The sequence below is a fragment of the Carassius gibelio genome, chromosome A5 (assembly GCF_023724105.1).
Source record: "Carassius gibelio isolate Cgi1373 ecotype wild population from Czech Republic chromosome A5, carGib1.2-hapl.c, whole genome shotgun sequence".
Taxonomy (NCBI): Eukaryota; Metazoa; Chordata; class Actinopteri; order Cypriniformes; family Cyprinidae; genus Carassius; species Carassius gibelio.
In genome coordinates, this window is record NC_068375.1 from 39,140,039 (window position 1) to 39,153,476 (window position 13,438).

At 33.4% G+C, this 13,438-nt stretch overlaps 1 protein-coding gene and 1 long non-coding RNA gene across 5 annotated transcripts; both read right to left on the bottom strand.

The window, feature by feature from the left end:
* Window positions 1-171: 171 nt before the first annotated feature.
* Window positions 172-2,057, bottom strand: LOC128014918 (uncharacterized). Of its 2 annotated transcripts, XR_008183740.1 has the most exons (4): window positions 1,911-2,057; window positions 1,712-1,787; window positions 519-578; window positions 172-443 (listed from the first exon to the last, which is right to left on the bottom strand). It is a non-coding gene; the product is annotated as an uncharacterized LOC128014918 (long non-coding RNA). The 2 variants fall into 2 exon arrangements; XR_008183739.1 differs by lacking the exon at window positions 1,911-2,057 and having other exon boundaries at window positions 174-443; window positions 1,712-1,875.
* A 4,310-nt stretch (window positions 2,058-6,367) lies between these two features.
* LOC128014915 (uncharacterized) lies at window positions 6,368-11,666 on the bottom strand. 3 transcript variants are annotated; one of them, XM_052598627.1, is made up of 18 exons: window positions 11,578-11,666; window positions 11,417-11,482; window positions 11,195-11,336; window positions 11,012-11,116; window positions 10,160-10,234; window positions 9,999-10,055; window positions 9,759-9,842; window positions 9,556-9,648; window positions 9,113-9,208; window positions 8,944-9,036; window positions 8,770-8,850; window positions 8,109-8,207; window positions 7,722-7,865; window positions 7,507-7,626; window positions 7,283-7,363; window positions 7,070-7,156; window positions 6,853-6,948; window positions 6,368-6,713 (listed from the first exon to the last, which is right to left on the bottom strand). In XM_052598627.1, the coding sequence occupies exons 2-18, from the start codon at window positions 11,466-11,468 to the stop codon at window positions 6,644-6,646; spliced, it is 1,575 nt and encodes a 524-aa protein (XP_052454587.1). In that variant the 5' UTR covers window positions 11,469-11,482; window positions 11,578-11,666; the 3' UTR covers window positions 6,368-6,643. The 3 variants fall into 3 exon arrangements, with proteins under 3 accessions (XP_052454587.1, XP_052454588.1, XP_052454589.1); XM_052598628.1 differs by having other exon boundaries at window positions 11,417-11,502; window positions 11,578-11,638; XM_052598629.1 differs by lacking the exon at window positions 10,160-10,234.
* Window positions 11,667-13,438: the final 1,772 nt, after the last annotated feature.

Below are 13,438 nucleotides of genomic sequence, written 5' to 3' on the forward strand. Positions count from 1 at the left end.
ACAGAAATTAAACCTCTGTAACCATGGCTCTTTCTTGTTCCATATTAACATACTTTTTTACATCCCTCATATGCACACGTTCTTGCATTGTTTATTTGTTCGTCTCTTGAACATCACTGGATTGCATTGCATTCCTTGTCTCTAAAGAAAATAATTTGCACTCAAATCAGTTTTTCATATAAATGTATTTTAAAAGTACACTTTGACGGGTAGCAGGTGCAAAAATCCACATAACATCATCACATTCTCGTTTCAGCAACAGCAAGCCTGTCAGTTATAAATAAGTGGGCGGGTACAGACACGCAGGGAGCGCTGTGATTGGCTGAGGAGCGTGTGATCTACTCCTGGTCCTTCTCCTCTCCGTGTGTGATGATGTGGACCAGATTGCGGTAGTCCAGGTTTCCCGTAGCGTGTGGTGGGAATGCGGTGACCATCTGCACCATCTGAAACAACACAGCGGTCAGTGGTGCTGAGATTGTGTCCATCGAGCATCAGATCACATGTGAGAAGAGCCTCACCTCCTCAGCAGAGAAGCGGTCGGCTTGTGTGGTCAACATCTCAGTCACACTGGAGAGACACTATTCACAAGTTCACTTCCTTCATAAATGTCAACCGTCATAATGCATTAAAAATTGGAATGATATTGTTACATTTCGATATTTACATATGATATTATTGCATTTACCCCTTTTTGATTAAAAAATAAACAGCAAACAAAAATTATATTATATTCTATATTAAAAAAAAAATTCTAAAATTATATATATATATATATATATATATATATATATATATATATATATATATATATATATATATATCCTCCTAAAATCTCCTAATACCTTAAGTCCTAATTTTCTATAATTAAATTAAATTTATATTCAATTTAAATTTTATTTATATTTTATTTATCTATATATGACATTTCTGAGACATTTAATTTGAAATTTACCATTATTAAGCATAAAACATATAATTAAATTAATTAAACCTACATATTTAATTCTCATTTAATTTATTTAATTTATTTCATTCTCAAAAATAACACCAACACGACATAAGTATTACTCTGACATTTTTTTAAAGAAAATTATAAATTTTACTTATTTTATTTGAGTCATCTCATTTTCATTTAGTTTTTAATTGAAGTACTAACTGAAATAAAACCAGATAATAACTAATTTTATATATATATATATATATATATATATATATATGTATATATATATATATATATATATATATATATATATATATATGTATATATATATATATATATATATATATATATATATATATATATATATATATATATATATATATATATATATATATATATGGGTAAAACACTTTTATTATATACTTATACTTTATTTTATTTTATTTTATATTTTACCCATTTCATTTGAATTATATGAATAATTATATAATTATATAATATATAATATATATATATATATATATATATATATATATATATATATATATATATATATATATATATATATAATTATTTAATTAAAATAAAGAAGGTAAAATATAAAATTAAGTAATTTTTGAAAAAAAAAATTTTTTTATCTCAATATGAGGTTTTGACCCAGTGAAGAATCTATTAATGAACGTTAGGCCTAAAGTACATTTTAAAGTTTATTTTTTATTTTTTATGATTTATTTTTTTTGTCTTATGAAGGTGAAAGCTGGTCAAACTAACCTAGAGCTGCAAACGTGTCCCTCAGGTCATTCTTGTCAATGAATCCATCTCAGTTCTGGTCCATGATGGTAAATGCCTGGAGATGAAGACAGAGAGGAAGCAGCACTGTCTGAGACACTGATAAACACCGTGTGTATGAATCTGAGCAGAAGCGTGTGAGACGCTGTTGAGATCATACTGTTGTATTACACAGACTCACAATATCACACACGTCCCAGTCACACTGACAGAATGCAGTGAATCCAGTCTGTGTCTCTATAAATACAGATATCAGCCCTCAGTAGGGATCAGACGGGAATATCAGATTCACAGGAGCTTTCCACAAACACAAACACAATCGCAGCTGCGTTCTTCAGCTCTTAAAGGAGCAGCTCATCCAAAACTCAAATACTGCAGCCTCCTGTTCAATGCATATAAAACCATATTAACTTTAGCATATTTAAATTTGGATTTTGTGCACATTTTTGTGCACATTTTTGAGATGTGACCTCATGTTGCTAGTGGTCAAATGGTATGCTAACTGTATCTTAAATAGCTTGCATAAAACTTTTATCTCGCGGGTCAACAATTTTACCTCACTTTCTCTGCTGCGGTCGAGTTGGGCTCTGCACTCCACCCCAGGCCACCTCTGTTTCTGCGGTCACCACCCAATTCATGTGTCCACCAGACTGTTAAAATCTTTGGCTCTTTCAGTTGTTTGAATTGGGTTATACTTAAAAAATTAATCAAAATCCTTAGACTGTGAATCAAATGAAGTATCAACCTTATGAAACAAAAATATATTGCAGTATATTGGAAAATATCATGTAATATATTAGGCATATATTCTTATATATATTTATTTTTTCCAATATATTGCAATGTATTGAAAGCGGTAATCATTTGTATATTTTGCAATATATTATATACTATATGTGTCATCAATATATTATTAAATATATTTAAATATATAAAATATTAGAAATAAAAAGGGAAAATAATATATTACAATATATCACAATATATTTTAAGAAATATATTGGTAAATATATTTTCCTTTCGTAAGGGGAAGTATCAAGGCATTCACTGTCTCTATCATCTTTCCCTGAATCCCCCTCTCTCTCACTCTGCACATTGAGTTTCTCTGCAATATCAAATAAGCACTTTCAATAATCTATAAAATATTATTTACAATATTTTGAGATGTTGTTTTAATGCGATATACTATAGCTGTTCCATTTATTTTTTTTGATTGTTAACAGGTGTCATCTATTGAAACTGTTTGAATACTTATTGAACTATTACCTTTGCTTGTGTGTGTGTGTTTGCCTGATGAAGGTCTTTGACCGAAATGTTGCTATTTTTAACTTTTTGAATAAAGGGAGCATAACAGTGTGCAGATTTGTATATATATATATATATATATATATATATATATATATATATATATATATATATATATATATATATATTCTTATTGGATAGTGACAGAGGTTTCTATAAAGATGTATTCTACAGCCAATATGAAGTAACAGCTGATCATAGCTGTATATGGATTTATTTTAACTAATTTAGTAGCTAGTTCTAATTACGTTTTCCAAGCGTGTTTAGGTGTGATATGTGAACTCATTTTTTTTTTTTTTAATGATGTGCCTTTCAACAGTATCAAGTATATTCAAAAACTAAACAAATGGTGCCTAAAAAGTGCACGCATCTAGGCTAATGTAAAGTTACATGATGAAGTCATTCCAGTGAACGTGTGCATTTTGAGTGCGTTCTTTCACTGCATTATTCGGTGTATTCAAATACATTTATGAATGCATGAGAATGATCACAAAATTCAAGATATGGGGATAGAAAATGTATATATTTGTATCATTTTATGTATTTGATCAATATCACACGAAGTTTTTCTCCAAAAATCAGCATGAATAAAATGTGATATTATGTTACTACAAACAATAATTTAATTACAAATACAAAATGTTGCAGAATAATGTAATATATAAATGAATAATAGCCTAAAGAATCTTTGTGCCAAAAGGGTTCTTTTTTGTCATTATATTTTAGCATAAAAGGTTCTTTGGAGTTGAGTAAAGAACCCTATGGTTCTATATAGAACCCCAATGAACCCTTTTTGCTAAGATTGTGTTTTTATAACGTTCACCTTGGAGATTGAAAATGTTTTCCCATTTCAGACCCAGAACAATACAACCGACAGAAGAGATGGGAGTTCAAAGGAGGAATCTTTATATTACCAAACTGCAGGGAGAGGAAGAGTAGAAATAAGTCATGATCTGCAAGATTAACCACAATCTGATGTGATCAGTAGGAGAATAGTAAGAGAGTGATCTGCTCACCTGGTTATGTCCGTGGATGTTTAGACATGGAAAGCAGTGCGGAATGGAAATATTTATATTTTATTTGTTAACGACATACTTTTCGTACCTTAAAATCAGTAAATGTTATGAAATTAGAGAACTAAGTCAATATAGCGCTGGCGGTGTCATTTGATTTGGATGGGAACTTCTGTTGTGAATCATTTGAGTCAGTTCGGGAGATCAGAGCGTGATTCATTTGAGTCAGTTTGGGAGTTAAAAGCGGGTTTGCAAATCATTTGAGTCAGTTTGAGAGTTTGGAGCGGGATCGTGAATCATTTGAATCATTTCGGGAGTTCAAAGCGGAATCGCGAATCATCTGAGTCAGTTTGGGGATCGCAAATCATTTGAATCAGTTCGGGAGTTCGTAGCGGGTTCGCGAATCATTTGAGTCAGTTTGAGAGTTTGGAGCGGGATCGTGAATCATTTGAATCATTTCGGGAGTTCAAAGCGGAATCGCGAATCATCTGAGTCAGTTTGGGGATCGCAAACCATTTGAATCAGTTCGGGAGTTCGTAGCGGGTTCGCGAATCATTTGAGTCAGTCTGGGAGTTCAAAGCGGGATCGCGAATCATTTGAGTCAATTCGGGAGTTCATAGCGGGATTGCAAACCATTTGAGTCAGTTTGGGAGCTCGGAGCGGGATGGCGAATCATTTGAGTCAGTTTGAGAGTTTGGAGCGGGATCGTGAATCATTTGAATCATTTCGGGAGTTCAAAGCGGAATCGCGAATCATCTGAGTCAGTTTGGGGATCGCAAACCATTTGAATCAGTTCGGGAGTTCGTAGCGGGTTCGCGAATCTTTTGAGTCAGTCTGGGAGTTCAAAGCGGGATCGCGAATCATTTGAGTCAATTCGGGAGTTCATAGCGGGATTGCAAACCATTTGAGTCAGTTTGGGAGCTCGGAGCGGGATGGCGAATCATTTGAGTCAGTCTGGGAGTTCGGAGCGGGATCGCGAATCATTTGAATCAGTTTGGGAGTTCAAAGTGGGTTCCCCAAAGTCAGTTTGGGGTTCGCGAATCATATGGATAGGCATTTTTTACTAATTTAGTAGCTAGTTCTGATTACGTTTTCCAAGCGTGTTTAGGTGTGATATGTGAACTTGTATTTTTTGTTTTAATGATGTGCCTTTTAACAGTATTAAGTATATTCAAAAACTAAACAAATCGTGCCTAAAAAGTGCACACATCTAGGCTAATGTAAAGTTACATGATGAAGTCATTCCAGTGCTTGTGGCGTGTGTGCATTTTGACTGTGTTCTTTCACTGCATTATTCTGTGTATTCAAATACATTTATGAATGCATGTGAATGATCACAAAATTTAAGATATGGGGGTTAGAAAATTAATTAATCAATTAAGTTAATCAATATCACACAACGTTTTTCTCCAAAAATCAGCATGATTAAAATGTGATATTAAGTTACTACAAACAATAATTTAATTACAAATACAAAATGTTGCAGAATAATGTAATATATGAATGAATAATAGCCTAAAGAATCTTTGTGCCAAAAGGATTCTTTTTTGTCATTATAGAAGAGTGTGGTGAACCGATTCGGTTCGGATTTTTCAGTGAACCGTCCCATCCCTAGTAAATATAATTGTAATTCTGACTGACCTGCTCCCTTACTGACGAACATGGCTGGGATTTTGCACACAACCACGCCTCTACTACCGCGGACGTTTTTTCCCCACATTTTTTTAAATTCTAATATTAATGTTCACCTTCGAAATTAGTTTTTTTTTAACTATTCGAATACATATTCAAATTTAGAATATTCGTTGACAGCCCTATTATGAACTGATGGAAATCCGTCGTTTTGACATTTTACTCAACAGGTTTTTTTTTTTTTTAGGAAACAGCAGCTTCATGAAAGAATCATCTTAAAAGCAAGGCATGTCATTTATTTCGTAAAGTACATTATTAACTATCTTTACATTTATTTTGAAAGATGAAGCTCATGATAATGGAAAGGGGCGTTACATTTCCTTCGAGTGCTTGCGGTGATCGGCCAATCACAGTGCACTGGATCAGTTGACCAATCAGAGCAGACTGCTCTTGTCAGGAGGAGGGGCTTTGTAGAAAACAACAGGTTTGAGAGAGAGGCGGGGCATAGAGGACCTACAATAATGTACAGTATTTGAACAATAATCTGTTTTTTCAAAATAATTATGTACAGTATATTTAACCGTGGCATGAGGTACTTTTTATCCCTGTTTGTACTAAACCCATCATCTGAAATTAAATCTTTTAGTTGTTTTCATCTTCCATTAATTAAATGTCATGCTCTCACACATTGCACAAACAAATATTTATTTAATTCGCACTTAAGTGTTAACACCTGAAAATAAATCTAGATGTTATTGATATCAAGATTTTAAGCTGTTTTTTAATTTAATGTGTTAAGATGCTGGAGGACAAGAATGAAAAAAATGCATTGAATCATGATTTGGTGAAAACAAAGCATTACAGTGGCACATAATTAATAATGCAATGAACCTAGTATTCTTTCAGAGACAGGAACACAATAACAGCATGTTAATCCTGTTTATTGTCTTCAAATATAGAGCGTTTACTCCAACAGCAAGTCCCAGATAACATGAAAAGATTTATCCATGTCATGGATCAACTTCTTGAAGGCTCTGAGGAAATAAATAATCTTGTCAACTGTAATTCATAATAAAAACTTGCAATATCAACTCATATTTATCTTCTAATTACACGAAGTGACGATCAATACGGCTTCTGTTCAAATGCATGAAATCAAAATAATAATCATACAAAAATGATGGATGGATCCTTTCATCGAAGCCATCTACGAGATCGGTATACTGCTTCAGTTTCTCCAGGATCCGGCGAATGGCTTCAACAAAGTTCCTTTAGGATTCAAAAGCCGAAAAGAGAGATGAGTCACATATATAAAACAGGGATGGGAATTTGAGGAACATACATGTCTTTACATATTTCTATTTACAAATACACAGATCTTTCCTCTTACTTTGGCGCGTCTTCAAGCTGCTTTCGAGTAAATGCGTTACTTTTCAATAACTCGTTATTAGTGATGTTACTCAAATGAATCCATTTGCTGTAAAATAAACAATTTCTGAATTATTATTTGATTGTTATCCGTTTAACAGACAGTTTACAAGATTTCCAGACAGGAACTGGATATATATATAAAAACTAAAGAGGATAAAAGGGCATTTCTTACCTCTCTATTAGCTGGCTTTCAGTCTCATTTCTTGCTGTGAGAATAGGGTTCCAGAACTCTAGAAATACTCTCCTGATTACTCTGTAGCAAACAAACAATAGTTATGAAGAGTATAAATGCATAATATTCGCCTTCTAGATTAATTTATCAAAATAAATACAACTTATTGTTACCGAACTGGTTCAAACTGATTGTCATTAAGGTTTTATACTTAATGGTTTTACCGCAAAGGCAGTAATAGTTGGATTTCCTTGCTATTCGTGATCTCCTTATCAGCGATAAAAGCAAGTGAAAACAAAATAAAAACAGGAAAGCTCTCAATAGTGCTGTGAGTGTCCCAACGTCTGTGACAGAAAAGCAAAAAACACAAAGTCTTAATAGTTTCATATTTACATAGTAAACAAATATAAACATCTCAGACATGTTTTATGATTCTTACCTGGGTTTATCATTCCCTTCAAGAATAAGGGCTATTTTGTTAAATCTGAGAAGAAACCCGTTGATCTCAGAAATCCCAAAGCCAAGCTTCGTCAGTTTTTCATATACAGGAAGAGAGTAAATAACAGCGCTTTTGACCACAGCCCTGAGAAACATACAGTGTATGTATGTATATTTACCTTTAATCAGTCAATTAATATTGCTTTAGCTATTAACTTCTGCTAGCTGTTTATGAAAAATATCTCCGTTTTTTTTTCATTCATCTGAAAACAACGAATGAACATTTTTTGAGACATGCAAATAAAATCTAAAGCATCAGACATGTGGTTACATATTCAGTGACTATAAATAATGCAATGTTTCACTTTCACTTAAAAATGTGATTTACCAGATGGACTGATTGAATCTGTCCAAACCAAGAGTTGCATTTCCAAGCCGATAATATTCCTGAGATGCATAGAATTCACCAAAATAAAATTCAGTCACTCTGGAAAAGAAAAATGGAAAATGACAAGGCAATGCTCTACTTCTTGAAACAAAACACTGAACAATACAACTCTAACACGGGCTACTACTGTATTTTGGTGAAAAGTGATTCTACTGAAAAAAAAAAAGTGAAACTACTGTTTTAAGGAGTAAATACTCAGCAATGGTGTTGATTAATGGATCGGCACATGGTTTGTCTAAAAGCCTATTAAAATATCACACAGACAAACAAACGAGATAAAAAAAACTTGATTTTCACTACAGGGGGACAAATTTTACTTCAAATGTTACTTTTTATTTCTAGCATCTAAATAAATAAATCCAAATAAATGTATTTCAGTAATTCAACTCAAATAAATTCAAGGCACACAGACTGAAGTAGTTTAAGTTTTTGGTTCTTTAGGGTAAGCCACAAACATTCATTGCCAAAGAAGCTGGCTGTTCACAGAGTGCTGTATCCAAGCATGTTAACAGAAAGTTGAGAGGAAATAAAAAGTGTAAAAAAAACGTTTTAGTAGTCTGGAAAAAATAGAAAGAGAGAGAGAGAGAGAGAGAGACCTTACTTTAAAATACCCCTTGCAACAGGGTCTAAAAACAGATGTGCCTCACTTGGGTTTCTCAACCTGGTTAGCTCTGCCCATCGCCTGTAACACACAAAATTCAAGCATTTTCTTTAAAGCTCATTTTACTTCGTAATATCTCATACTGTATTTGTGTTGCACTGTATCACGTCTTACTTCCTGGAATCCAAGTATTTTGCATGGAACGATGCTCTTTCAGTGTGTTCCAAAACCGTATCCCAGTAAAAAACTATTACTCCAGATGCAGTTCTAGGAAACAGAAAAAAAGGTTATTTAGAGATGTCTTCTAAACAGATTACAATATTGAAGTTGACAAAGGTTTTACCTTAATGATATAAGGAAATCATTCTTCTCTTTTTGTCTTTCCAAAATGGAAATTTCAAAGGCTTTCCGTCTGATCTGATCCATAACCATCTGCATGCTTTGAACGAGATAATGATTGTTTAAAATTATACTTTAAAGGGTAAGTTCATCCCAAGATTAAAATTCTGTCATTAATTACAAACCCTCATGTCGTTCCAAACCCGTAAGACCTCCATGCATCTTTGGAATACAAATATATTAATTTGTGTTCTGAAGATGAACAAAGTTCTTTCGGGTGTGGAACGAAATAAGGGTTTGTAATTAATGACAGAATTTTAATATTTGGGTAAACTGTTCGTTTAAGAAATGCAATCTTTTTTTTGTCATGTGCTTTTTAGTTCAATACTTTAATTTGGAGGAGAGTAATTCAGTATAATTGCAGCATGGCTTTAAAACTGCTCTTACTCATCATGAAGTTGATTAAAATTTATTTTTCCAATCTCTATAACCGTATCTACCCCAGCTTCAAGCATGTTCACCAGCTGGGATTTCACCACTCTGTAAGATACCAGAAAGTAAAAGAAGATTAAGTAAAGTTACATTATAAAAAGTATAGTCATAACAAACTGCATTAAACCAATCCTAATGAAGGTATAGCGATGGCGTACGCCTTGGCCAGAAGGTGACTGAAGAACTGCATGGGTTTACTGTAGATTGGAGGAGCTCCTGGAAGATAGTTCGACTCCACTTCACTAATAAACAAGTCACATGAATTAATCAAGTTAAGACCAAAATCTGAGAGGTGGGTGCATGCATGGCGTATTTGTAAGGCCATGATGTTCAATGCACAAACACATCTTTTTCAAAGCAACACCAGAGTTGTCTAATCTCAGTGAACACATGCTTACTTCCAGATGTCCACCACGGTCTCGTTCTTTAAGGTCTCACTGTAAATCTTTTTATATCTGTCAAAGAAAAACACATTCACGGGTCATGCATTAGTCATTAGTCAGAAGTAAACGAGATCCTTTAATGTCTTGAGAAGGTGGAAAGACAGTGACGCTCTTACGGAAAGAAAAACCCGTCAAAGACCTCCCGGATTGTTGCCCCAAATGTAACACCAGTCAGAAATGTAACAAATCTCCTGTGAATCAAAGAACAGAAGGTGTAACATCTTGGTTAAGCCAAGTCACCTTTATTTATATAGTGCTTTACGTCAAAGCAACTGAACAACATTCATTAGGAAAACAAAACAGTGTGTCAATAATGCAAAAGATGGATTAAGATGGATTATGACACTGACTTTACAACATCAAGATTTCAAACATAATAAACACTTTATGGAATACATATTCTACGTCTTCCAGTTCCCATCAGTCAGCAGAAGTGAGAAAAAAAGTGTTTATTATGTTTGAAATCTGGATATTTATCTCACAAAAATGAAATGATTTGCTACAGGGGGCCTTTGTTTTACCCCTGGAGGGACGTTTTATTACAGATGCACGCACTTTATTTCACGTCTTCTGAACACTTTTCAACAAACACCCGCTTACCCCCATTGAAAGGCTTTGAAGAGCAAGGACGATTTTTAATAAAACTCTATTGGATTATTCTGAAAGAAGAAAGTCACATGCACCTAGGACACTTCAACATTCACATTCACGCTAAACTGAATCAACACAAAACTGAATTAAGATGAATAATGACATTGCCGTCTCTATAAACCTGCTTTACAGATCATTAATGAAGAATACTGCAACATTACTACTGGAATTTTTTTGTTTTTGTTTGTTTATTGCAGTCAATAAACACCAGTCAGTAATGCTAATGCTAATTGCTAATTGACTCGATTGCACCTTTTGCATCTTCAGTGTATTAATTGATTATACAGTAGCAGTATAATAATTGAGGACACACTTACTCTGCCGATATCACAGAATAATCCTGGCTCTCTCTAGCACTGTCAGTGGTGTTCAATTGCTTGGCAAATTCTCGTAAGGTTTTCATGTATCCTTGGACAGAAATCCTGCAAAAACACAGAAATAAAGTTATGATCAGGCAACGGCTAAACCAAACAATTCAGATAATCCATAGCTGGTCTGACCTTAATTTCTTGAACTGATAATCTCTCAGTAATTTCTCCGTAGTGTTTCTGAATTTCTCCACGATGTTTAAAAAGACTACAGTCCCAGTGTTGACAATTCGTTGACTCAATTCATCATTTGACGGTCTAGCACTCTGCACTCCTTCAAAACAGAGAGAGAGTCATTCAAATCACTTTAAATATCGGACCACAAACAAAAACAGGAAAGTTGTTTTACTATACCACAGCAGCAGATACACGCAGTTAAACTTATGATGGCCAAAACCTTTTTCATCTTTCCGTTTTATCCTGAAAGAGAAAACAGACGTCTACACATGACATTAAAGATTCAGAAAACTACTATGTAATGAATGTTATTGACAACTGATGCGATAAACGCTTACTTTTTGATCCTGTGTGCATATGAAATGGAGTAAATGCTTGTGCATTTCAACAGTGAGCAGGGCAGAAGGGCGCGAGACTAAACAAACATTTATCTGTTAATATTTAAGAGTTTTGTCCATTGGTTATTACTGATGGGGTCAATTCAGATCAAGTCTGCCGCCTCAGTTTTTATGAAGCACTTTGCATGCACTCATGAATCTTATGAAGAGTGATCGGAAGTCCGTCTTTGCCATTAAAATGAACTTAATGACTGTCGTTAACACAGGTGAAAGTGTAGATGAGGACAAGGCTATTGAGTTAGAATAACTAGACTGGAAGCTTTAAAAGGAGGGTGGGTGGAACTCAATGGACATTGCAAAAAAGTAGCTTTAGAAATAAATTGGTATATAAAAATACAAATAATAGCCTGTCTACTGAAATATTAAATGTATATAAAAAAATAAAAAAAAACTTTATTCTAAACAGTATCAATCTTAATAAGTGAGTCATTGATTCAATCGATTCGTTCAAATGGATGATTCATTCAGAAAAACGAATCAAGTGGCTGCCTTTATGAATGACTCACTGAATCATTGACTCACTCGATACATTTAAAAATGTGGATTAGTTCAGGAAACATCCAGAACAGTTCTCCGTGCTTTATTTTCGTTGGCAATATTACTGAGAATGTTTCTAAAATGTTATAAATTTTTTATTATATAAAAAAAAATAAAAAATAAAAACTGATTTGAAAATAGAATAAATCACTATATGTATAGGCTACAGCTAAAAAATAAATAAATAAATAAAGAATGGCAAAGTGACAAAAATTATTTTAAAGCCTTATATCTGTTGTTTGATTCATTTGTAACTATTTGTCTTTCTAGCTACTTTCATGTGATTTTCTTACTGCTTTTCCTATTTTATATATATTTTTAATTGTCCTTGTTTATTATTATATTTATTCTTTATGAAAGTTCTGTTTTTGCCCTTCATTGTTCTAAAGATTGCAATAAAAAAAAGTTTTATTAGTTTATTAGCTTTTTATTGATGATTGAACAACAAATACATAAAAAATTGTACCAGCAAATACATAAAAATACAACAAATAAGAAAAGACAGAAAAGTGAAAAAAGAAAGTGAGTGTCCCATACTCATCTATTACACCCCGAACTCTATCTTCATTATGTCCCTTTCGTTCCCTAGACACCGCGTAATACCATCCAAGTGCCCACACACACACACACACACACACACACACACACACACACACACACACACACACACACACATTTTATTTTATTTCCCGTGAATATAATTTTATGCTGTTGAGGTTTAGTTATATGAAGGTTTGGCTTCTGGGTCTTTCTTAATATTCCTCCGGCTGTGCTTCAAATCAATACTGTGTCCTGTGAGCTTCAGATCAATCATCAGGATCAATAAACCAATAGTGACAGTCAATATGTCATCTGTGACCCTCCTCATCCTCATTACAACAGCCGTTTCAGCTGGGCTTCAGATTTCATCATGAATTATGCATGGGATCATAAACTGACTATTGGATATGAAAAATGTAATATAAAATATGAATTATGTTTGAAATGGAACACTACACACTACACACTATATAATAATAAAAGTGACAGTGCAACATCAAACGCTAGCAACAAACAACAGAATGTATCTGATTTTTGTAAATGTTTGTTGTTGCATACTATTTTTTTAAATCATCACATGACCTTATCACATGACCTCATACAGAGCATGAATATTAATATGCTATACCTGTGGCAAAAATCATAATGCTAATATATATATAATAATCGCACACGCAGTTTTATAAACATATGCAGTTGTTTTAGTATTACTGACATGTTAAAC

What these genes read in the sequence shown, in the direction of transcription:
- LOC128014915 (XM_052598627.1), bottom strand. Translation starts at nt 11,468, where the DNA reads ATGAAAAAGGTTTTGGCCATCATAAGTTTAACTGCGTGTATCTGCTGC. An exon ending in TTTGACGGGTTTTTCTTTCC is followed by an intron (nt 10,056 to 10,159) that starts GTAAGAGCGTCA and finishes TTTCTTTGACAG; the next exon opens with ATATAAAAAGATTTACAGTG. An exon ending in GATTTCCTTATATCATTAAG is followed by an intron (nt 9,037 to 9,112) that starts GTAAAACCTTTG and finishes TCTGTTTCCTAG; the next exon opens with AACTGCATCTGGAGTAATAG.